At 38.9% G+C, this 18,492-nt stretch overlaps 1 protein-coding gene across 1 annotated transcript in view; it reads right to left on the minus strand.

The window, feature by feature from the left end:
• Positions 1-2,031: 2,031 nt before the first annotated feature.
• Positions 2,032-18,492, minus strand: part of RAB8B (RAB8B, member RAS oncogene family) — a 90,481-nt gene continuing 74,020 nt past the window's right edge. The window contains exons 4-8 of the mRNA XM_029065482.2: positions 17,406-17,483; positions 16,249-16,338; positions 15,404-15,469; positions 8,165-8,215; positions 2,032-6,349 (exon numbers count right to left, since the gene is read on the minus strand). Coding sequence (XP_028921315.1) covers positions 6,257-6,349; positions 8,165-8,215; positions 15,404-15,469; positions 16,249-16,338; positions 17,406-17,483 — 378 coding nt within the window. The 3' untranslated portion in view covers positions 2,032-6,256. The remainder of the gene's footprint in view (positions 6,350-8,164; positions 8,216-15,403; positions 15,470-16,248; positions 16,339-17,405; positions 17,484-18,492) is intronic.

Consider the following 18,492-nt stretch of genomic DNA (forward strand, 5'->3'; position numbering starts at 1 on the left):
GTTATAATTTTACCTGAGAAGAATTGGGTACCCTTGGATATATTTGAAGGCAGAAGTGATATATTTTGATTGGCCTTTTCAAGGATTGGTGCAGCTGATAGCTTGAGGCAAAGGAAATCTTGTGGAGGCTGTTAGAGTAATCCCACCAAGAAGTGATAGGGCATGAGCCAGGTTGATGGGATTAAAGAGTGGAGTAGAAGGTGGGGCGGGAGTGGAATCCAACAAACAGAGGGAGAACTGGTGGGATTTCAAGACTGGCAAAATGGGCAATTAATGAATAACAATTCATTTGAATTTCAATATGAAAGTTCTGTGCTGTTAGGAAGAGAGAGGTAAGGGAAGAGGCTGAAGATCCCAATAAAGGGAGAAGGGTGGAATGAGAAACTTTAAAAGGGGCTTTGGAACTGAGACCCAGGGCATATAGATGTGGAAGATTTTAAGGGTTGTAGATGCTCCTCTAGGTGCCAGGAAGGGAAGAGGGGGATGTGGATATAAGATTGGAGAACATTAGAGGCAAGGGGGACCCCAGAAATAAATTCATGTCTGATGGCCTCTAGCTTAATAAAATAGTTTGCTCTTCTCGACACTTCCATATACCTTTTTCAGCATAAAAAGTGTTTGCATGTTTAGTGAAAACCAAAATTTCTTTATGGAAAAGACACAGAGGACTAAAAGATGAAGCAGAGATGCACATCCTGGAACAGACATTTTCCCAAGCCTTTCATGTAAGGCTAGATGGTAAGTTCAAAGTCAAGGATCATGTCTACTAACTGCATTGTACTCTCCCAAGTTCATACTGCAGTGCTCTGCATCAAGAAAACACTCTAAATACTACTGATTGACTGATTAATGGCCTACTTTAAATTTCCTTTAAATTAAAATTATGTCTGACATCACTTCAAAATTGAACCCAGTCTGATTGTACTTTCCTCTCTCTCTTAAAAGACATAGCAAATTTGAGACCACCTCGAAGACCATTAGGGAGGGCTCATTCATACACTTAACCAAACACTTCTTGAACCAGCTGCTAGTTTTTGGCCTGCACTTGGCCTGGTAATGCCTTTCACATGCTTACCACCTTCTATGTGAAGAAGTGTTTCAAATTTTGTGAATTTCAAACCTACCACCTTCACGTCTCCATGGGCACCAGGAAGTTCTGGCTTTGTGGGATTTAAATGCAATTCCATGTTCACCCTGTCCATACCTATCCAGATCCTGATTTTGTAGACTTCAAGAAGTTCCCCTTCAGCCTTCACTTTGAGACCAGAGTCATGATCTTTTCAGGCTATCCTGAAGGAAGCTTGTTCACCCCTCTGGTAATCTGGGCTGCCCTTCTCGGTACAATCTCCATGTAAACTGGGTCTTTTGTTTTGATTCCCTCTCCCAGCAACACTGACTTTTTGATTGCTGTTGCACATTGGACTGACACAAAAGAACAGTGAACAGTAACTCTGTACAGTCGGATCATTTCAGTGGTATTTGTTGAGCACCTGCTGTGTGCACAGCATTATACTAAGCACTTGGGAGGGCAGACTATATTAAAGAGTACATACTGATGGAGCTTATAAACTAGAGGGAGACAATCAATCAATGGTATTTTCTGAGCACGTACGATCAGAGCTTAGAACAGTGCTTGGCACATAGTAAGAGCTTAACAAATACCATTATTATTATTATGTACTTGGGAGAGTACAAAACAGAAAAATTAGCTGACACGTTCCCTTCCCGTAACGAACTTACAGTCTATATGACGAGTCTGCAGCCTAGAGACATCCGTATTTACCTTCTATAGTTCAGAATGGAAGCATCAGGTTAGCATCAATTTAATGATACACATTCCATAAAGGTAAACTACATTTCAGGTGTGGACATAGTCATTTAATTGGTTTTTCTGCCTTAAATGATTTAACATCACCCAAACCATCAAGGTTTTTTGTGTGTGTCTTTGGAGGGGTTAGGGTTACCAGCAAAAAAATGGGAAGTCAAGTCCCTTGTGTCACTCAAATTTTTAAAGAAAATTTCCAACAACAATTACTTTAAAAACATGGAATGTATTTTGTACAGAAAGCTATGAATACTTTCATTATGTAATTTTTATTTGAGACACATTGTTGTAAAAAAAAATTCACATGATAATAAAATCTATTTTTTTTTTTAAAACACAGCATCAGTACACAATTAATGATTAGATTTATACAAGTTAACCACATGACAGAGTCCACTTTATCTGCAGGAGCTTTTCACATTAAGCCTTTGGAGCAGAGATAAAATGTGCTTAAACACACATTGTAGGAGGAATCTATTGAAAAAAATCAAGCATTTCTCCCTAGGGTCATGCTTTTCAGACAGATATTCAGTTAACTGAACACTGCAGTCTTATCCTAGCAGTGTCAGTGGCAAACCAAAAACCCAACCCATTTGTAAGGCCATAGGAATGCACCACAGTAATGAAATTCACTGAAAACTAAGAAAGTGACATGGGAAGTTCTGCTTTTTCTGGACATCTTGAAATTCAAGTTACATCTAAAAAGACCAAATATGGCACACATATCCCAAGGGATGAACAGAAGTCTTAAAATACAATTATTATTAATTAATCCTTCAACTCTTCCTACAAACTTCACTCAAAATTACAAAATCAGATTAAAGACAAATTGTCATGGTTAGTAAAATAACAATTTGGATAATCTAAATTGACTCATAATAATTCTATCCACCAAATTGCCATTAGGAAGTTTTCAGAGCATCTGAAGGTTCATTTGGTTATAAGGTAAGATATCTCTTTCCTCTTAAAAGGAACAAGAATTGTCCTTTCCATAAAAAAAAAAGGCAACTATGAGAATTAAAGAAGCCATTAGAGACTAATGAATCAACATACAAAATGGGTTTTAAAATGTAAATTTAAGCATGAAAACCTGCCTTAAAAGATTATGAACTAAACTTAATATAAATCAGGGATTTTAAAAATTGCCCTATATATATATCATTTAAGTCAGGGGCTGAAAAAGCTTTGACAGTTTTAGTTCAGATTCTAAAAGCTCATCATTTATAAATTGAAGTTCTTTATCTCTCGTTACTGAGAAATTTTTGCAGTTAAGTTTATCTATATTGCACAGACTTTAAAAGATGGGAAACATTTCTTTTTCTTTTTTTTTTTGGCAGGAAATGTAGGTTCTATTCTTAATAACTAAACTAAGAAACACCCATCTTTGCCCAAAGACTAATGATGCCTTTAGATCATTCAAAACATAAACCTTCTACTTTGAAGGATGTGTTAATAGTCGGCTCACCTTTGTTCTACTGGATATTAGAATACTAGCTACTGAGGTATAGTTAAAAAAAAAAGACTCCTTCGAAGTAAAGATTATAGTCTGAAGTTACAACAGACGCTGTAAGGAAAATCGCCAGGGTCTATTAACAGATGGACAGGTAAAACATACCGATAACTGTTTGCAAAAAGCAAAGTATAGCCAAAATAAGATCCCAGCAAAAGGTAATGCTATCAGCTGATTTACATGCTACTTAGTTACAGCACATTTTTCATTGTCTGGCACTCCGGCTGTATGCGGAAAAATCGACACCAACCATTATAAAAAGGAGGAGCACACTGATTATAAAGTGCAGCCAAGGACCCACTTAATACTGCTGCAATTTTTTTTTATTTTTCCTCAAGACCACAAAATGTTCACACGAAACTAGTTTTTCAGTTTCAGCAGGGAACAGACAAAATTATCTTTCACAAATCCTTCTACAAATAGAAAAAATAATGCACTATATGAACATTATTAAGCAAAGTGAAATATTTACTGCATCATTTTACCATGCATAAAGTGAATGTCCTATGGTCTTACCTCAAATTTATATACAATTTAGCATAGCTAAATGTAAGAAAATAGCAAAGAAACTTTTTTAAATTTTTTTTTATACAAGAGAGCTGATGTACCAAATTTGCTGCTACCTCAAAAAGCCCTTTTAGACATCTACTTTCAGGCTCTTTCAAAGGGAAGTTCATGGAGACTATGTTTTAATATATACAGGAACCAAAAAAAAAAGGAGAGATATGAGATACAAGACAAAAGCAAAAGCATTCTGTTCATAAAAAAAAAGAAGCCAACCACAGAATATGTCAGTATGTCAGTTTTGGTTTGCAGACAACCCCTGAGATAAAATTGAAGCATTAGGACACCAAATAATCAGAGGTAAATTACTGAAAGAGAATTACATTCACAATAAATGGTGTCATAACGCTTGCTTTATTAGAAATCACTTTTGCAGAAAATGTAACTATGTTTACCTCTTTCATAAAATGCTAGATGTAGAGAACTTTTATTCTGGTCAAAAATCAGTCTGAATAACAGTAAACCACAATCGAATTACCAAGAGCACTTTATTATATGGGATTTAGCATTAAGAACACATGTTTGGAGTCATTTAAAATCCAAAACTGATTAGAAAGTCAGTGAGGCTGAAGATTTTCTGCAACATAATTAGAAGCCCAACAGAAATGGCAGGTATCTTATTAATTTTGAAGGCCTATTTAGATGTTGCAAAATGTGAGAAAGGTTAATGGCCCAAGCATTCTAATCACACACCCTAATCTAAACAGTTACCTGCGATAACCAAATCCACTATTTCTACTATTAGCTATCAATTACTATATTATTATATTCCTTCTACATGATGTAGAAAGAATCCGAAGAAAAAAAAGAGTTAGGAAATTATGAAAGACCCATTCCATCTGCTCACCCCTACTAGATTTCCCTTTAAAGAGTCAAGCACAAACATTGAAGGCAGTGTTAGGTTTTCCAAGTAGATTATGCCGGTCTGAATCGGGTGCATCGCTAAACATTAAAACCCTTATTCTCTTATTTCTCCTGCATGGAAAGATTTGAAAAAATATACACTGTAAAGGATATATCAAGTTTGAATTATCATGTCAAGTGACCTTCTGGTTGGCAACAGTGTACGTTCTATAGCCTAAAACCTGAGTAAATGGACACAGTTTTTACACATTCAACAAGAGCTGCTCTAAAACTAAAATGTTCACGTTTCCTTTATTGACAGGGCATAACCGCCGGAAGTGGCAGAGTTCAATCATTTATATTCAAAAAAAGCCTCAAACAAAAAAGTTGTCCTCTTTCAAAAACTCTCGGACTATAGTTAATCTCAACAGGTTATATTCTATACTAAAAAGCTATGGAACCTGGATGGGAGACTAATTCTTACCAAGCATCACTGCGAGTGGTACAGTAAGAATGAACACTCCAGCTATGACATTGAGGAGGGAAAACTACAGGGAGAATTTTTATTAGTTCAACTTGGCAGATTTAGCATAAATCAAGTATCCACAACTCTCAGAATGCAAGATTTCAGATCAAGGAGGCGTCAAAGTCAGCAGTAAAAACACAGAAATCCAAGAATATTTTAATGGCGTTAAAGAATGTAGGTCCAAAGAAGAGTCCTGAATATGAACTAAAAGTAAGCCAAAATAGATTGAGTGGATTTTTCTGAAAGGCGGTGACTAAATATTAGGCAGAGAAGATGCTTATTAAGAAAAACATACTATACCCAGATTACCTCAGAGGTAAAAAGGACGGAGTTAAAAAATGCCTTCCACTCAGAAAAGTTTCTGTGAACATTCTATTTAGACAAATTAGTGCATTTTCTTAATTGAAAAAATTAAATCACATTAGTGTTTAACACTGATTTTCAAAAAATGACACCCGAACCCTTAGGTAGACATGAACTGAAGCTGCAATCACGTCTTTATGAACAAGGTCAATTGAATCAGAATTCTAGTGAATTAACCTTTCTCACATTGTCAATTTTGCCTCTTTAGAAAATATCGCCCCCCTCCCAAATGCAATAAACTGTTAAGAATTTCACAAGACAAAACCGTGCAAGTGTAAGTGTGATGTTGTGCAGTAACGGGTAAAGAAAGGCTAACACTGATGTGCAAAGTTAAAAGAAACATAGCAGCTTTTGCAACAGGCGATAAAACAAAGAAACCAAGAAAAAAAAAGAAGTTAATTCCTGCATATGTCTCTCCACTTCATTGCTTCCATGTTTTCAGTAAAGGGAGCCTGGCGGGGTTGATAGGCCATCAAGCTGACATCCACTCTGCATTTTAAGAAGTCTAAGTTCAATGGAGCTCTCAGCAGCAGCTTGGTGGCATTGTTTCTCTGAAGCTGGGTACGCTTGCAGAGAAGCGGTAAAGGTTCTCCTAGGTGTGCTGCAGTCTATCAATATAAGTTCATCAAAGTAGTGCGCAGCGGAAGAAACTACTCTTCTTTGATCGATTTTCTGTGATTTTCACCGGTCCACCCGCTCCCGATGAACTGCTGTCGTTCTAACGGGTGAAAAGAAAGCACCACAGACGGTTACGAAAATAAAAGCATTGGCGTATAAACTCTTAAAAGTGTTTTTTTCCCTGAGGTATTTATTAAGCACTTACTACGTGCCAGGCGCCGCTACTAAGCACTGGGGTAGACGCAAGTTTAACAGGTTGGACGTATTCCCTGGCCCACATGGGGCTCACAGTCTTCATCCCCATTTTATAGATGAGGTAACTGTGGCACAGAGAAGTTAAGTGACTTGCCCAGGATCACACTGTAGATAAATGGAGGAGACTGACTCCCAGGCCTTTATTCTTCCTACGAGGCCACGCTGCTTCTTGTTATGAAGAGAGAACTGATACACATTTCCTAAGACAACATTCTCAACTGGAGATTATTACAGGATAAGACAAAACTCTTTGGGATCATTTATTTTCTGAAGAAAGGAAGGGTGACAAGGAAAGTGCTTCTGAGATGATTAATTTCTTTGGAATAATGCATTTAATAAAGAAGCTCTCATTTCCAAATTCAAATAAATCCACTGTGGGGTGTACGGTGTCAGGCTAATGATGGAAACATAGCAGGCATAACAATAATCTGTCATTCCAAGGAAGTGTCAGCAACTTCACATATCCAGATCTCGCTGACTGTCCAGTTAGTGATTAGAAAAGAGTTGCTTCGTGTGGAAATCACTGAAACACTTTAAGCACATTTTAATGACCTTTTCACCACTGCCCACTGAAGTAATACCAGCCATATGACAAATCACCTAAAATAACTTTTTTTTAAGCAAAATGGAATTCATTCTGATCAAAATTCAGTCTTTTTCTTGCTTCACATCTAGGAATCTGTTCCAATGTCATGGTCCACTTAATATCTGTCTGGATTGCCAAGTGACAGAGCTAAAACAGCTGTCAGATATGGAGTCGCCAACAGGAACCACAGATGGGCCCTGGTTCTAAGATTGAAATAGTAATGGTGCTATTTATTAAGCATTTACATGCCAAGAACTGTGTCAGATAGAAGATGATCGGATTGGACACAGTCCCCGGTTCCCAATCTAAGAAGGGGGGGAGACCAGGCATTTTATCCCCATTTTACAGATGAGGAAAATGACACACACAGAAGTCACATGGCTTGCCCATGATTACACAGCAGGCATGTGGTAGAGAAGCAGCATGGCTTAGTGGAAAGAGCATGGGCTTGGGAGTCAGAGGTCATGGGTTCTAATCCTGGCTCCACCACTTGTCTCCTATATGACTTGGAAAAGTCACTTAACTTCTCTGTGCCTCAGTGACCTCATCTACAAAATGGGGATTAAGACTGTGAGCCCCATGTGGGACAACCTGATTGCCTTTTATATACCCAGCACTTACAACAGTGCTTGGCACAAACTAAGCGCTTAACAAATGCCTTTATTATTATTATTAGCCAAGAAAAGAACCAGGGTCTTCTGATTCACAGTCCCACATTCTTTCCACTAGGTCTGCCCAGCATCACTCACACCACTTGGGTGCCTGCATATTTCCCACTGGGGCATCGAGTGCCATAAAAGAATAGGCGGGCAGGGGTGCAGCACACTGCGAAATACACCTGTTGTCTTGGCCCACAATAGCCAGCTACAGGAAGAACCAGGCCTAGGGCCCACGTATCCTTATTTCCTGAACACTGCCCTCTTCACTGGACCATGGCAAAAGAGTTTCTGCCAATGATAAACCCTTTCAAAACAGTTTTACATGAATCAACTATAAGCATTTAAAGGCCTAGAAACTCTGTGACACTTTTATAATCAGAATGAATGTTATTCAATAGTTTTTAAAGATACAAACCATTTTTCTGTTGAGTTTCGTCATAATGTCTCGTGCCAGTGTAAAAAATGCCTGAAAATGGAAAAAAAAAGTTCATTACAATTTCTGTAATAATTTGTAATTCATTCTTTTATATCATGTAATTTAAAAAACTTTTACGCTATTGCTATTAAATAGGTGTTTTTAAAAGGAAACAGGTCTAAGCTTTTCATTAATCTAAGCTGATTTATAACTTTCCCAAATAAAGGCTTTAGTAAAGCCTTTTTTTTTTTAGGAATTCCTGCATATTGCCTTCCCATATGATTATTTCAAATCTCTATACATCTGTACTTTCCCCTTTATGTAAATTTTAATAAATTTCCCTATTATGTTTTTAGTTACTGCTTCCTTATAAAATATCTTAAGAAGCTTTTATTGCACATAAACTGAGCTAATCAAAATAAGCACTTTCCCCAGAAATGTTGCTGTTTTGACATTATATCTCTTCCAAGAGGCTTTCCCTAACCCCCCATTTCCCTTTTTCACCCTCCCTTCTGTGTCACTTATGCACTCGGATCTGAACCCCTTTAGCATTTGGTATTCACCCCCTATAGGATTTATGTACATATTCTTATACTTTGTCAATTCCCTTATCTGTAATTTATTTTAATGTCTAGACTGTAATCTCCTTGTAGGCAGGGATCATGTCTACCCTACTCTACTGCATTAGACTTTTCCAAGTTAATGTTGATATTTGTTAAGCGCTTACTAGGTGCCGAGCACTGTTCTTAGCGCTGGGGGAGATACAGGGTAATCAGGTTGTCCCATGTGGGGCTCACACACTTTTAATCCCCATTTTACAGATGAGGGAACTGAGACACAGAGAAGTTAAGTGACTTGCCCACAGTCACACAGCTGACAGGTGGCAGAGCCGGGAGTCGAACTCATGTCTTCTGACTCCGAAGCCCAGGCTCCTTCCACTGAGCCACGTTCTTAGTACAGTGCTCTGCGCAGAAGAAGCGCTCAATAAATACCACTGATTGATTGATTTAACACTAACACTCACCTCCAGTTCTCAAAAACATTGGTAACCCACTCATGGAACAGATAACTGTTTTGGGAAACCAATTGAGAGATTAATATTGGTCTCCGCTTCTAGACTGTAGATTAGAGAAGCAGCGTGGCACATTGGAAAGAGCCTGGGCATGGGAGTCGGAGGTCATGGATTCGAATCCCAGCTCTGCCACTTGTCAGCTCTGTGACTGTGGGTAAGTCACTTCACTTCTCTGTTCCTGTTACCTCATCTGTAAAATGGGGATTAAGACAGTGAGCCTCATGTGGAACGACCTGATTACCCTGTATAACCCAGCGCTTAGAACAGTGCTCTGCACATAGTAAGCGCTTAACAAATACCAACACTATTATTAGAGAAGCAGTGTGGCTCAGTGGAAAGAGCCCGGGCTTGGGAGTCAGAGGTCATGCGTTCAAATCCCAGCTCTGACACTTGTCAGCTGTGTGACTGTGGGCAAGTCACTTAACTTCTCTGTGCCTGTTACCTCATCTGTAAAATGGGGATTAAGACTGAGCTTCATGTGGGACAAGCTGATTACCCTGTATACCCCAGCACTTAGAACAGTGCTCTGCACATAGTAAGCGCTTAACAAATACCAACATTATTATTATTGTAAGCTTGCTGTGAGCAGGGAACATGTCCACCTACTCTGTTATACTGGACTCTCCCTAGCGCTTAGTAAATTACTCCGCACACAGTAGGAGCTCAATAAACACAACTGACTGATTTATGAAGACTTGTCAGGGCATTAGAAGTACTTGAAGTTTATTAAATGGGGGTAGAGTGGGGGAGAGTGAGTTAACTACAGCTCAATCTTTCCTTCCAATCTGAACAACTCTATGCTGGTGAGGAAGAGAGTTTGCAAGATCAGTGTTCCCAGAATATTGTCTTTATACTCACTCATTTCATTCATTCAATCGTGTGCAAAGCACTGTACTAGGCACTTGGGAGAGTACACTAAAACAATAAGCAGACACATTCCCTGCTCACAAGGAGCTTACAGCCTAGAGTTCATAAATAATGCCATCAATTTTTCCACTGCAATGAGCAAAGTGAAACCGCAGGAACGAAAATAAATTTGATCGTTAACATGTTTAATTTTCCAAGGGCAAGGGGCAGGAAACCATGGATTACTGAGCGAAAACAGCAGAACCCTTGGAGTCTTAGTAGAATAAGTAGAGCAGAATTTTTATGACTTTTTGTCTGGTTGGAAACGACAGAAATGATCTCCTCAAAGTGTGTTAATAGTCCTGGAAAAGCAGATTAAAGAAAAATGATAGTTTACATACTAGGCTATTTTAGCTGGCCTAGACATTCCCATTTATGTGCAATTTGATTAACAAAAGGATTTAAGAGGATTAAAAAAGTTAAATTTATCATGCTATTTCAGGAGTTCATCATTTATTAGGTTTTGATGGTGTTCATGCATTCTGCATTGAATTTAAAAGACTAAACATCTAAAATGCAACACAGTTCTAACATCGGAAAGGTAAACAATTTGGTGGATCCTTTACTGAAGAAGGACTACGGTTTTCAATCTGAAAGGCATTTCCCATTACTTTCAACTGACCTTAATGGGACTCTTTATTTGATCTACACAAATACACCTTGGCTTAAGAGCCTCGGGGTATATTTAAGAGATTAACGGTATTGTTTCTTACAGTTCAAACACTATCAACAAGGACTTAAAAAAGGAAACAACTTTATGGTGAAACAGCTGTTGACTCTAATTCACTTATGCTTTTGAATGCATTACTAATGTGTAACTACATTAGGTTAATGCAGCTGAATTTTGCTTTTCCAGTGAAATCTTTCCCATGAAGAGGAAGTTTGGTTAAAATTGTGGCTCTCTTTACTGAGGTGCCAGCATTTTTCTCAAACTAAAGTCAACATGAGTGATGATCAATTCACAGGTTTCTTTTGAAAATTATTTTGCAGCCTTGCTTTTTCAATACAATGGAGACATAATTCCCATGTTTTGGGGTCAATGATGCCTCATACTGTAATGTTTTCAAAAGCATCTTTAGGAAAAAAAGAGACAAACTCATTCTTTTCAACTCAAGTTTGCCTAGATAATAATTAATTATGGTAATTATGGTATTTGTCAAGTGCTTACTATGTGCCAAGCACTGTTCTAAGTACTGGGGTAGATACAAGATAATCAAGTTGGACACAGTCTCTTTCCCACATAGGGCTTAAGGTCTCAATCCCCATTTTACAGATGAAGGAAATGAGGCACAGAGAAGTGAAGTGACTTGCCCAAGGTCACACAGCAGACAAGTGGTGGACCTGGAATTAGAATCCACGACCTTCTGACTTCCAGGCCCATGCTCTACCCTCTAGACCATGCTGCTTCTATATGTACGTCTACTGAATGAGGTGACATCTCCCTTATTTTATACAAAATCTGCACAAGGCATAAGAAAACATTTACTTTTTATTTTAAACATCCTTAATTTTTTTACAGTATTTGCTAAGCGCTTTCTGTCCTAAGTGCTGGAGTGGATACAAGTTAATCAGGTTAGACAGAGTCCCTGTCCTACATGGGGCTCGCTCTCTTATCTCCATTTTACAGACGAAGTAACTGCGGCCCGGAGAAGTTAAGTGACTTGCACAAGGTCACTCAGCAGACAAATGGCAGAGCTGGGATTAGAACCCAAGTCCTTCTGACTCCCAGCCCCATGCTCTAGCCACTAGGCCACCACTCCAAATCTCCTATATGTCCCAATTCTCATATCCAGAGAACTTTCCCAAGTTTCAAACTCCCCCAACCCAACTCCCTTCCAACATAGGGACTTTTGTCTAGTTCTACCTTCCTCTCTGCCCAAACCCTGACTAAAGTCCAAAGAAAATCATTTTACTCATGCAAGTCACCTGTCCCAGGTTGGTCTCGAAGTCTAAGTACATAGAGAGAAACTCGTCCTTTGTTTTAAAAAACAGTGGTACTGACAGTAATCCCTATCTAAGAATATGGCTGAAAAAACTTGCGGGAATAATAGTGCTTCCCACAGGGCACACTTTTAAACTCATCTCCTCTGTGGATTTTATTAAGCACTGTGTTAAACTTGAGAGTATAATACATTATTCGGTAGGGATTGTCTCTATCTGTTGCCGAATAGTACTTTCCAAGAGCTTAGTACAGTGCTCTGCATACAGTAAGCACTCAATAAATACAATTGAATGGAGTTGGAAGACATGGCCCCTGCCTTCAAGGAGTTTATGGTCTAATCAAACCTAGTCTAGTCAAAAAGAATTGCCTTTTGGTGTGAGGGTCAAATTGCAATTTATCATGCCCAGAACTGATTTTTTTTTACTATCTCTAAGCCTTATGGTTTTTGACCAACACCTCTGCAAAAAGAGCCACTCCAATTCTTATTGCTGCAGTCCTCTACACTGTAAGGTCATTGTGGGCAGGGAATGTGTCTATTTATTGTTATATTGTACTCACCCAAGTGCCTAGTTCAATGCTCTGCACGCAAGAAGCGTTCAACAAATATGACACTGAATGAATGCTGCAGACCTAATTATTGTTTCCCAGCAATCCAGAGTTATGATGCCCTGTTTGTGGTTGTGCTTTGTGGCTTTCCCTACCCATCTTCCTTGAAGTTATCCCACCCACTCTGGGCCACCAGGCAGCAGCTCCTGGGAATCTAGGTGCCTAGCACAATTTTATTGTGATAGGTATCAATCACTTCAATTGTGAATGAACATATCTTGCCCGTTCCCAGATGACGATACTGATGAAATTGCTCAGAAAAGACAAATGTGAATTCTATGGTAGGGTTTGGGTTTCTAAGCACGGCCCTCGCAACCTTTGAACCCCTTTGGTCCGAATGATAATCGTACCCTCCTAAGGTGTCCTAGGGGAGTAAGGACTCCTTAATTTAGGGGGTCTCTTCTTCTTGGAATAAGGAGGAATACAGATTTCAAACTGCCAGCTTCAGCTTATCTCTTCCTTTGCAACTCGAATAGGGCTTCCTTGTCTTCATCAGTTAAATCTTTAGGACTAGGGAGACTTTTCTAAGTATAAAAAATGGAGAGAAAGAAACCTGGCCGCAACTGAGACCAATCTGACACCTTTTAGAACTGAGCTGAGCCAGGGGAATGATTTGAATGTAATTAACAGTGCCATGGAAATTAAGCTATTAAGAAATTACCACAAGTCTGTCTGTCAAATAAAGCACATCGTTAGGGAGACTGTATTTTCCACCCTATTGTCACCTTATTAAAGATACTGCCTTATAAATATCTACTACTGCTAAATGCAATTTTCCTTCGGGGCACTGTGGCTAACCCATAGCAAACACTCACATTAAGGAAATCTGTTCATTGGATGACAGTTCAAATCTCCCCAAGAGTTTGAGAATAAAACTGTAAGGTGATTACTACCTTTCAATCTTAAGTGATTATGACAAAATGCAAATGGTTACAAATAAGTATGTAAAGCTGTGCTGGGTCTGCTGCTCAGAGTTCTAGTTTCTCAAATGCATGGGAAAAATGAATTTGAACTGAATATTCTTTTTATCTGTGACGATCTCAGATAATGACTCATTAAGAAATCTACTACAAGGTTAGGCATCTGAAAGCCACCAGCTAAGTCGATAATAATAATAATTGCAATTATAATTGTGGTACTTGTTAAACGCTTACTATGTGCCAGGCACTATACTAAATACTGAAGTAGATATTACATAAACAGGTTAGACACAGTCCCTATTCCATACAGGGCTCGCGGTCTTTATCCCCATTTTACAGATGAGCCCCAGGGAAGTGAAGTGACCTGCCCTTCACACAGCAGTCAAGTGACAGGGCCGTGATTAGAACCCAGATCCTTATGTCTCCCAAGCTAGTGCTCTATCCACTAGGCCATGCTGCTTCTCAAAAAGTTAATCGTACAGCAGCTCAAGACCGGTGCTGCCGATGCAAAACCAACTTCTCCACCAGACAGTTGTGTGAATTCTCTAGAAACTGCCTGCCCCCCTCTCTCCACCCTATCATTATCACAGGTCCCAAAGCCATGCTTCCACCATTCCCTGTGCACTGCGGGCAATGATTTCAAATAAATTTATTACACGTATTCATGTTTGTCTCCCCTGTTCTAGACTGTAAGCTCGTTGTGGGCAGGGAATGTGCCTGTTGTACTGTACTCTCCCAAGCACTCGGTACAATGCTCTGCACACAGTAAGAGCTCAATAAATACTACTGAATGACTGAATTAATGAACCGCTCTAGAACATTCTCCGGGCCTGTCTGTCCACCAGATGGCTGAGCGGATCCACCACAGCTGCTGTCACATGCGGGGTCCTCGGCATCCTCCTCTCCCCTCTAGAATGTAAGCTCACTGTGGGCAGAGAATGTGTCTGTTATACTGTACTCTCCCAAGCTCTTAGTACAGTGCTCTACACACAGTAAAGCGTTCAATAAATACTACCGACTGGGAAGAGTGGCATGGCATAGTGGATAGAGCATGGACCTGGGAGTCAGAAGGTTCTAATCCCCGCTCCACCACCTGTCTGCAAGTCACTTCACTTCTCTGGGCCTCAGTTATCTCATCTGTAAAATGGATATTGAGTCCGTGAGCCCCATGTGGGAAAGGGACTGTGCTTGTATCCACCCCGGCGCTCAGTAAGCCTAGCACATAGTAAGTGTTTAACAAATACCGCAATTATTAGTAGTAGTAATGACTGGCTCTACTGAACCACACATCTGCCTCCCTGGGACTCCACATCAGCTCTCCTTTAGATGAATCTCCATCCCAACCTGCCTCACAAAACCTTGGGAAGACTGCAGAGATTAGGACAGTGCTCTACATAGAGTAAACATTCAAAAAATACCATTGTTTGATTGATTGGCGGTTGCTGCTGAAGCAAGTACCGTGTACGGCTGCAATTGTGACTGCATTCTGAGCTGGGAGAAGCCTAAAATCTTCCTCCGTTAGCCACAGTCCCTTCCTTACTTGTTTCATCTCTATGCCGTGTTAGCATTTTGTTTGGTCTTTCCCTGTTTGTCTTTCACCAATCCCCTCTCTCACTTTTTATTTTTAAATTGTAAGCCCTCTTAAAGCCAGGGACCACATCTAATTCTCTTCGTTTATTCTTTCCCAGCACTCAGAACTGTGCTCTGCACACAGTAAGCACTTGATAGCCACAACACTAGCACGGTAACAATAATCGCCCAAATTATTATCACTGAAGATTATAATCTCTTACCTCTTCTACATTTATGCTGGATTTTGCACTCGTCTCCAAGAATTTAATCCCATAATCAATCGCTAACTAGAAAATAAATCAAAAACATTTCCATTAGGGTGAAAGTTAATTACACACAGCAGCAATTTAACATTTACTGACACGTTACCCATTTTCCCCTGAGCGCTCTCTTCTGTTCATTAAATATCAAATCCTTGCTCATTGCTCCAAGATTTCTATTTCAAGGGGGCAGAGAAGGGGAGTCCTTTGCCCTTTCATTCAGCTGAGCTTTTCAATGACAAAGTTTGTTGGTCTGCAGAGCCTCAAGGTCGGTCTTTCGTTACTACTTTTAAAATTTGTCCTTAATTATGAAGTCTCTTATAAATAATCTGTAAAACATTTCTCCATATCTCTCTGGATCCCAGATCTTTGGATTTTCAGGAGTGACAAGAATCTAGGGCTGCACCCAGGTACTAGGCTATTTTTCAAAACTGTTAATTAATGGGGGAACCTCTCCCGCAGCTCCAACTGTAAGAAAGGTTCAGAGCATTTTCATGCAAAGGGTTTAGAAGACAGAAGCCAACACTCTGCAGCAGCCATCCATAGAGGCCAACGTTGCTTTGCAAAGAAAACTGACACATTCTTTCAGAATGAGTCAGGACCCCACAGTAGAGGAGCAGAATCCCAGATACTAATTTACAGAATTCAAATATGGCTTAGGGATCCTTATAAAAGGAAACCCATTTTAGGGGAGGAACACACATGCACATGTATAGTTTTTAGGAAACAGAATATGTAATTTAATTTGGGAGTTGCTAAGGGGAAACCTATAGATGTCATAATCTTTGGGTTGGAATTGAGCTTACCTTCTCTCCTCTTTCTTTTGATACTTGTCTTTTGTCATTCATATCACATTTGTTACCCAAGATCATTCTTTCTACATCCGAAGAGGCATGCTAGAGAAGAAAAGGAGACCTAAAAAACTGTTTGAACTTTTAAAAATTAACTTTATGACCCCCTAACCACATCAAAAGCACAAAACATGGCCATGTGCCTGGCAACAACTAAATATCAATTCAAGATTATGCCACAGCAAAGGAAAGTGATAACAAGACAAGGAAAACCACATAATCAGTTTTTAGACTGCCAGAAAACCATGATTTTCGATTATTTGGCTGAATTTATTCTAGGGCTTAATTCTGAAATACAGTTCAAAAAGATGCACCCACAAAATGCTGACTAGATATTTTATTTTTGTGATCTGCAGAGATAGGAAAAAGTAACCTGGATTCAGGCTCACTTGAAAAGAAAACTCTCTAGATGGATAGAGATAAATTCAGACTATATTCTTTTTGGGGAAAGACTGGAAAGATGAGAAATTCTCCCCCCACAAAATGTTGACTAGATATTTTATTATTGTGATTGGTAGTGATAAGGAAAAAGTAACCTGGATTCAGGCTCACTTGAAAAGAAAACTCTTGGTAGATCGATGGAGATAAATTCAGACTATATTCCTTTTCAGGGAAGCCTAGAAAGATGAGAAATTCTCCACGCCCACCAATTTATAACGAAATCTAATTCAGACAACATTTTTCACATATTAAAGTGAAATGTAGGAAAATAGGGAGGAAGAATATGGGCAAAATTCTGGGCTGAGATTTAGACAAATCTCAAATTAGTTTGCCACCTGGAGAAACATCGTTTTGACTTTAAATTACACCAGGATTAGAAGAGAAACAGTTATTTACCACTTCTCAGAATTTATTCTCAATCAGGTTGATTGCTCATGAAAAAGACAACACGGAGTCCTGCAGACTCAGTTCCTCTAAAATTATATAGAAACTCATCCTTAAATATTGTCAGGGCCTAACAATGCTATTTTTTCTATTCGAACTTTACATCTAATATCTAATATCTAGGCAATCTGGTGGAAAAACAGAAGCGGGTTTTTTCCAACTCATGCAAAAGTTTGTTTCAAACACCATCACTCAGCAGTTAAATAGCAGAATAATTTCCCAAATACCTCTTCAATGTTTCTTATCCAGTTTTTAATGTTGTCAAAAGATTTTTCATTTGTGATGTCATACACCAGCATAATTCCCTGATAAAATATTAAAGTATTTATTAAAATGCTGCAGATTGGTAATAACATTGCATCTTATATTTAATAATAGTTTTTATAAAGCCCCATACTACCTTTTAGAAAGTGCTACAAAGCCTTTATCAAAGTTAATGGATGTCTACTAGGGAAATAGCCATTTCAGCCGGAAGTTGAGCAAACATGCTATCTGCTTTCACTGAATAAAATTACAGTGTCGGTTGGACTGAAGAAATATTTGATTTAAAAAAACCCAATAATGAACACTTTTACACTATAGTAGATCATTTTTAGTAAACACACTAACATTTATCATGACAATTAGTTGGCTTTAGCATCCCCAGTTGATGGAAACCGCCCACGCTTTTAGAAAGTATTTTTACATGATTTCCTTTCCAATTAGCTGATGAAAAATCTCAGTATTGAACATAAGAAACCCTATCCATTTGGACTGGCAATAAATTTATTAAACAGAGCCAAAGATTTCCATTTATGACAAAAAGACCCTTCTACATCTCTTAGAAATTCACACACCTAACCAAAAATCTAAAGGTCAGAGTTTGAAATTAAACATTATGAGGCTGACTCTGCCCCCGGAGAGCTGCCGGCAGTCTGAGGGGCAACTGTGGATTTCAGTTTGCTTGGGAGTGTGAATCCACACACTTGTATGAAGCACAAGGATAATTCACTTGGCCATGTGCAGTTGTGCTACAGACAGGAGAGTAGGGCTCACCATTTTGCTGTAATTCAATTTTTTTTCAAACAAGACCTCAAGACACTCCTTTGTAGTTATTTGATGGCAACTGTACCGTTTTATGCATTCATATCATCATTCCAGTTTTATAGATGGAGAAATAAAAGGTCTTTGGAAGCTTAAGTGATTTCTCCAAAAGACAGAGATAAATTTAGAAGTTCCTGTTCTCCTTCCTATTAGACTGTGAGCCCAATGGAGAACCTGATATATCTTGTACAGTGCTTGGCACTAAGTAAGCTCCTAACAAACACCAATTTA

Source organism: Ornithorhynchus anatinus, chromosome 5, assembly GCF_004115215.2.
Source record: "Ornithorhynchus anatinus isolate Pmale09 chromosome 5, mOrnAna1.pri.v4, whole genome shotgun sequence".
Classification (NCBI taxonomy): Eukaryota; Metazoa; Chordata; class Mammalia; order Monotremata; family Ornithorhynchidae; genus Ornithorhynchus; species Ornithorhynchus anatinus.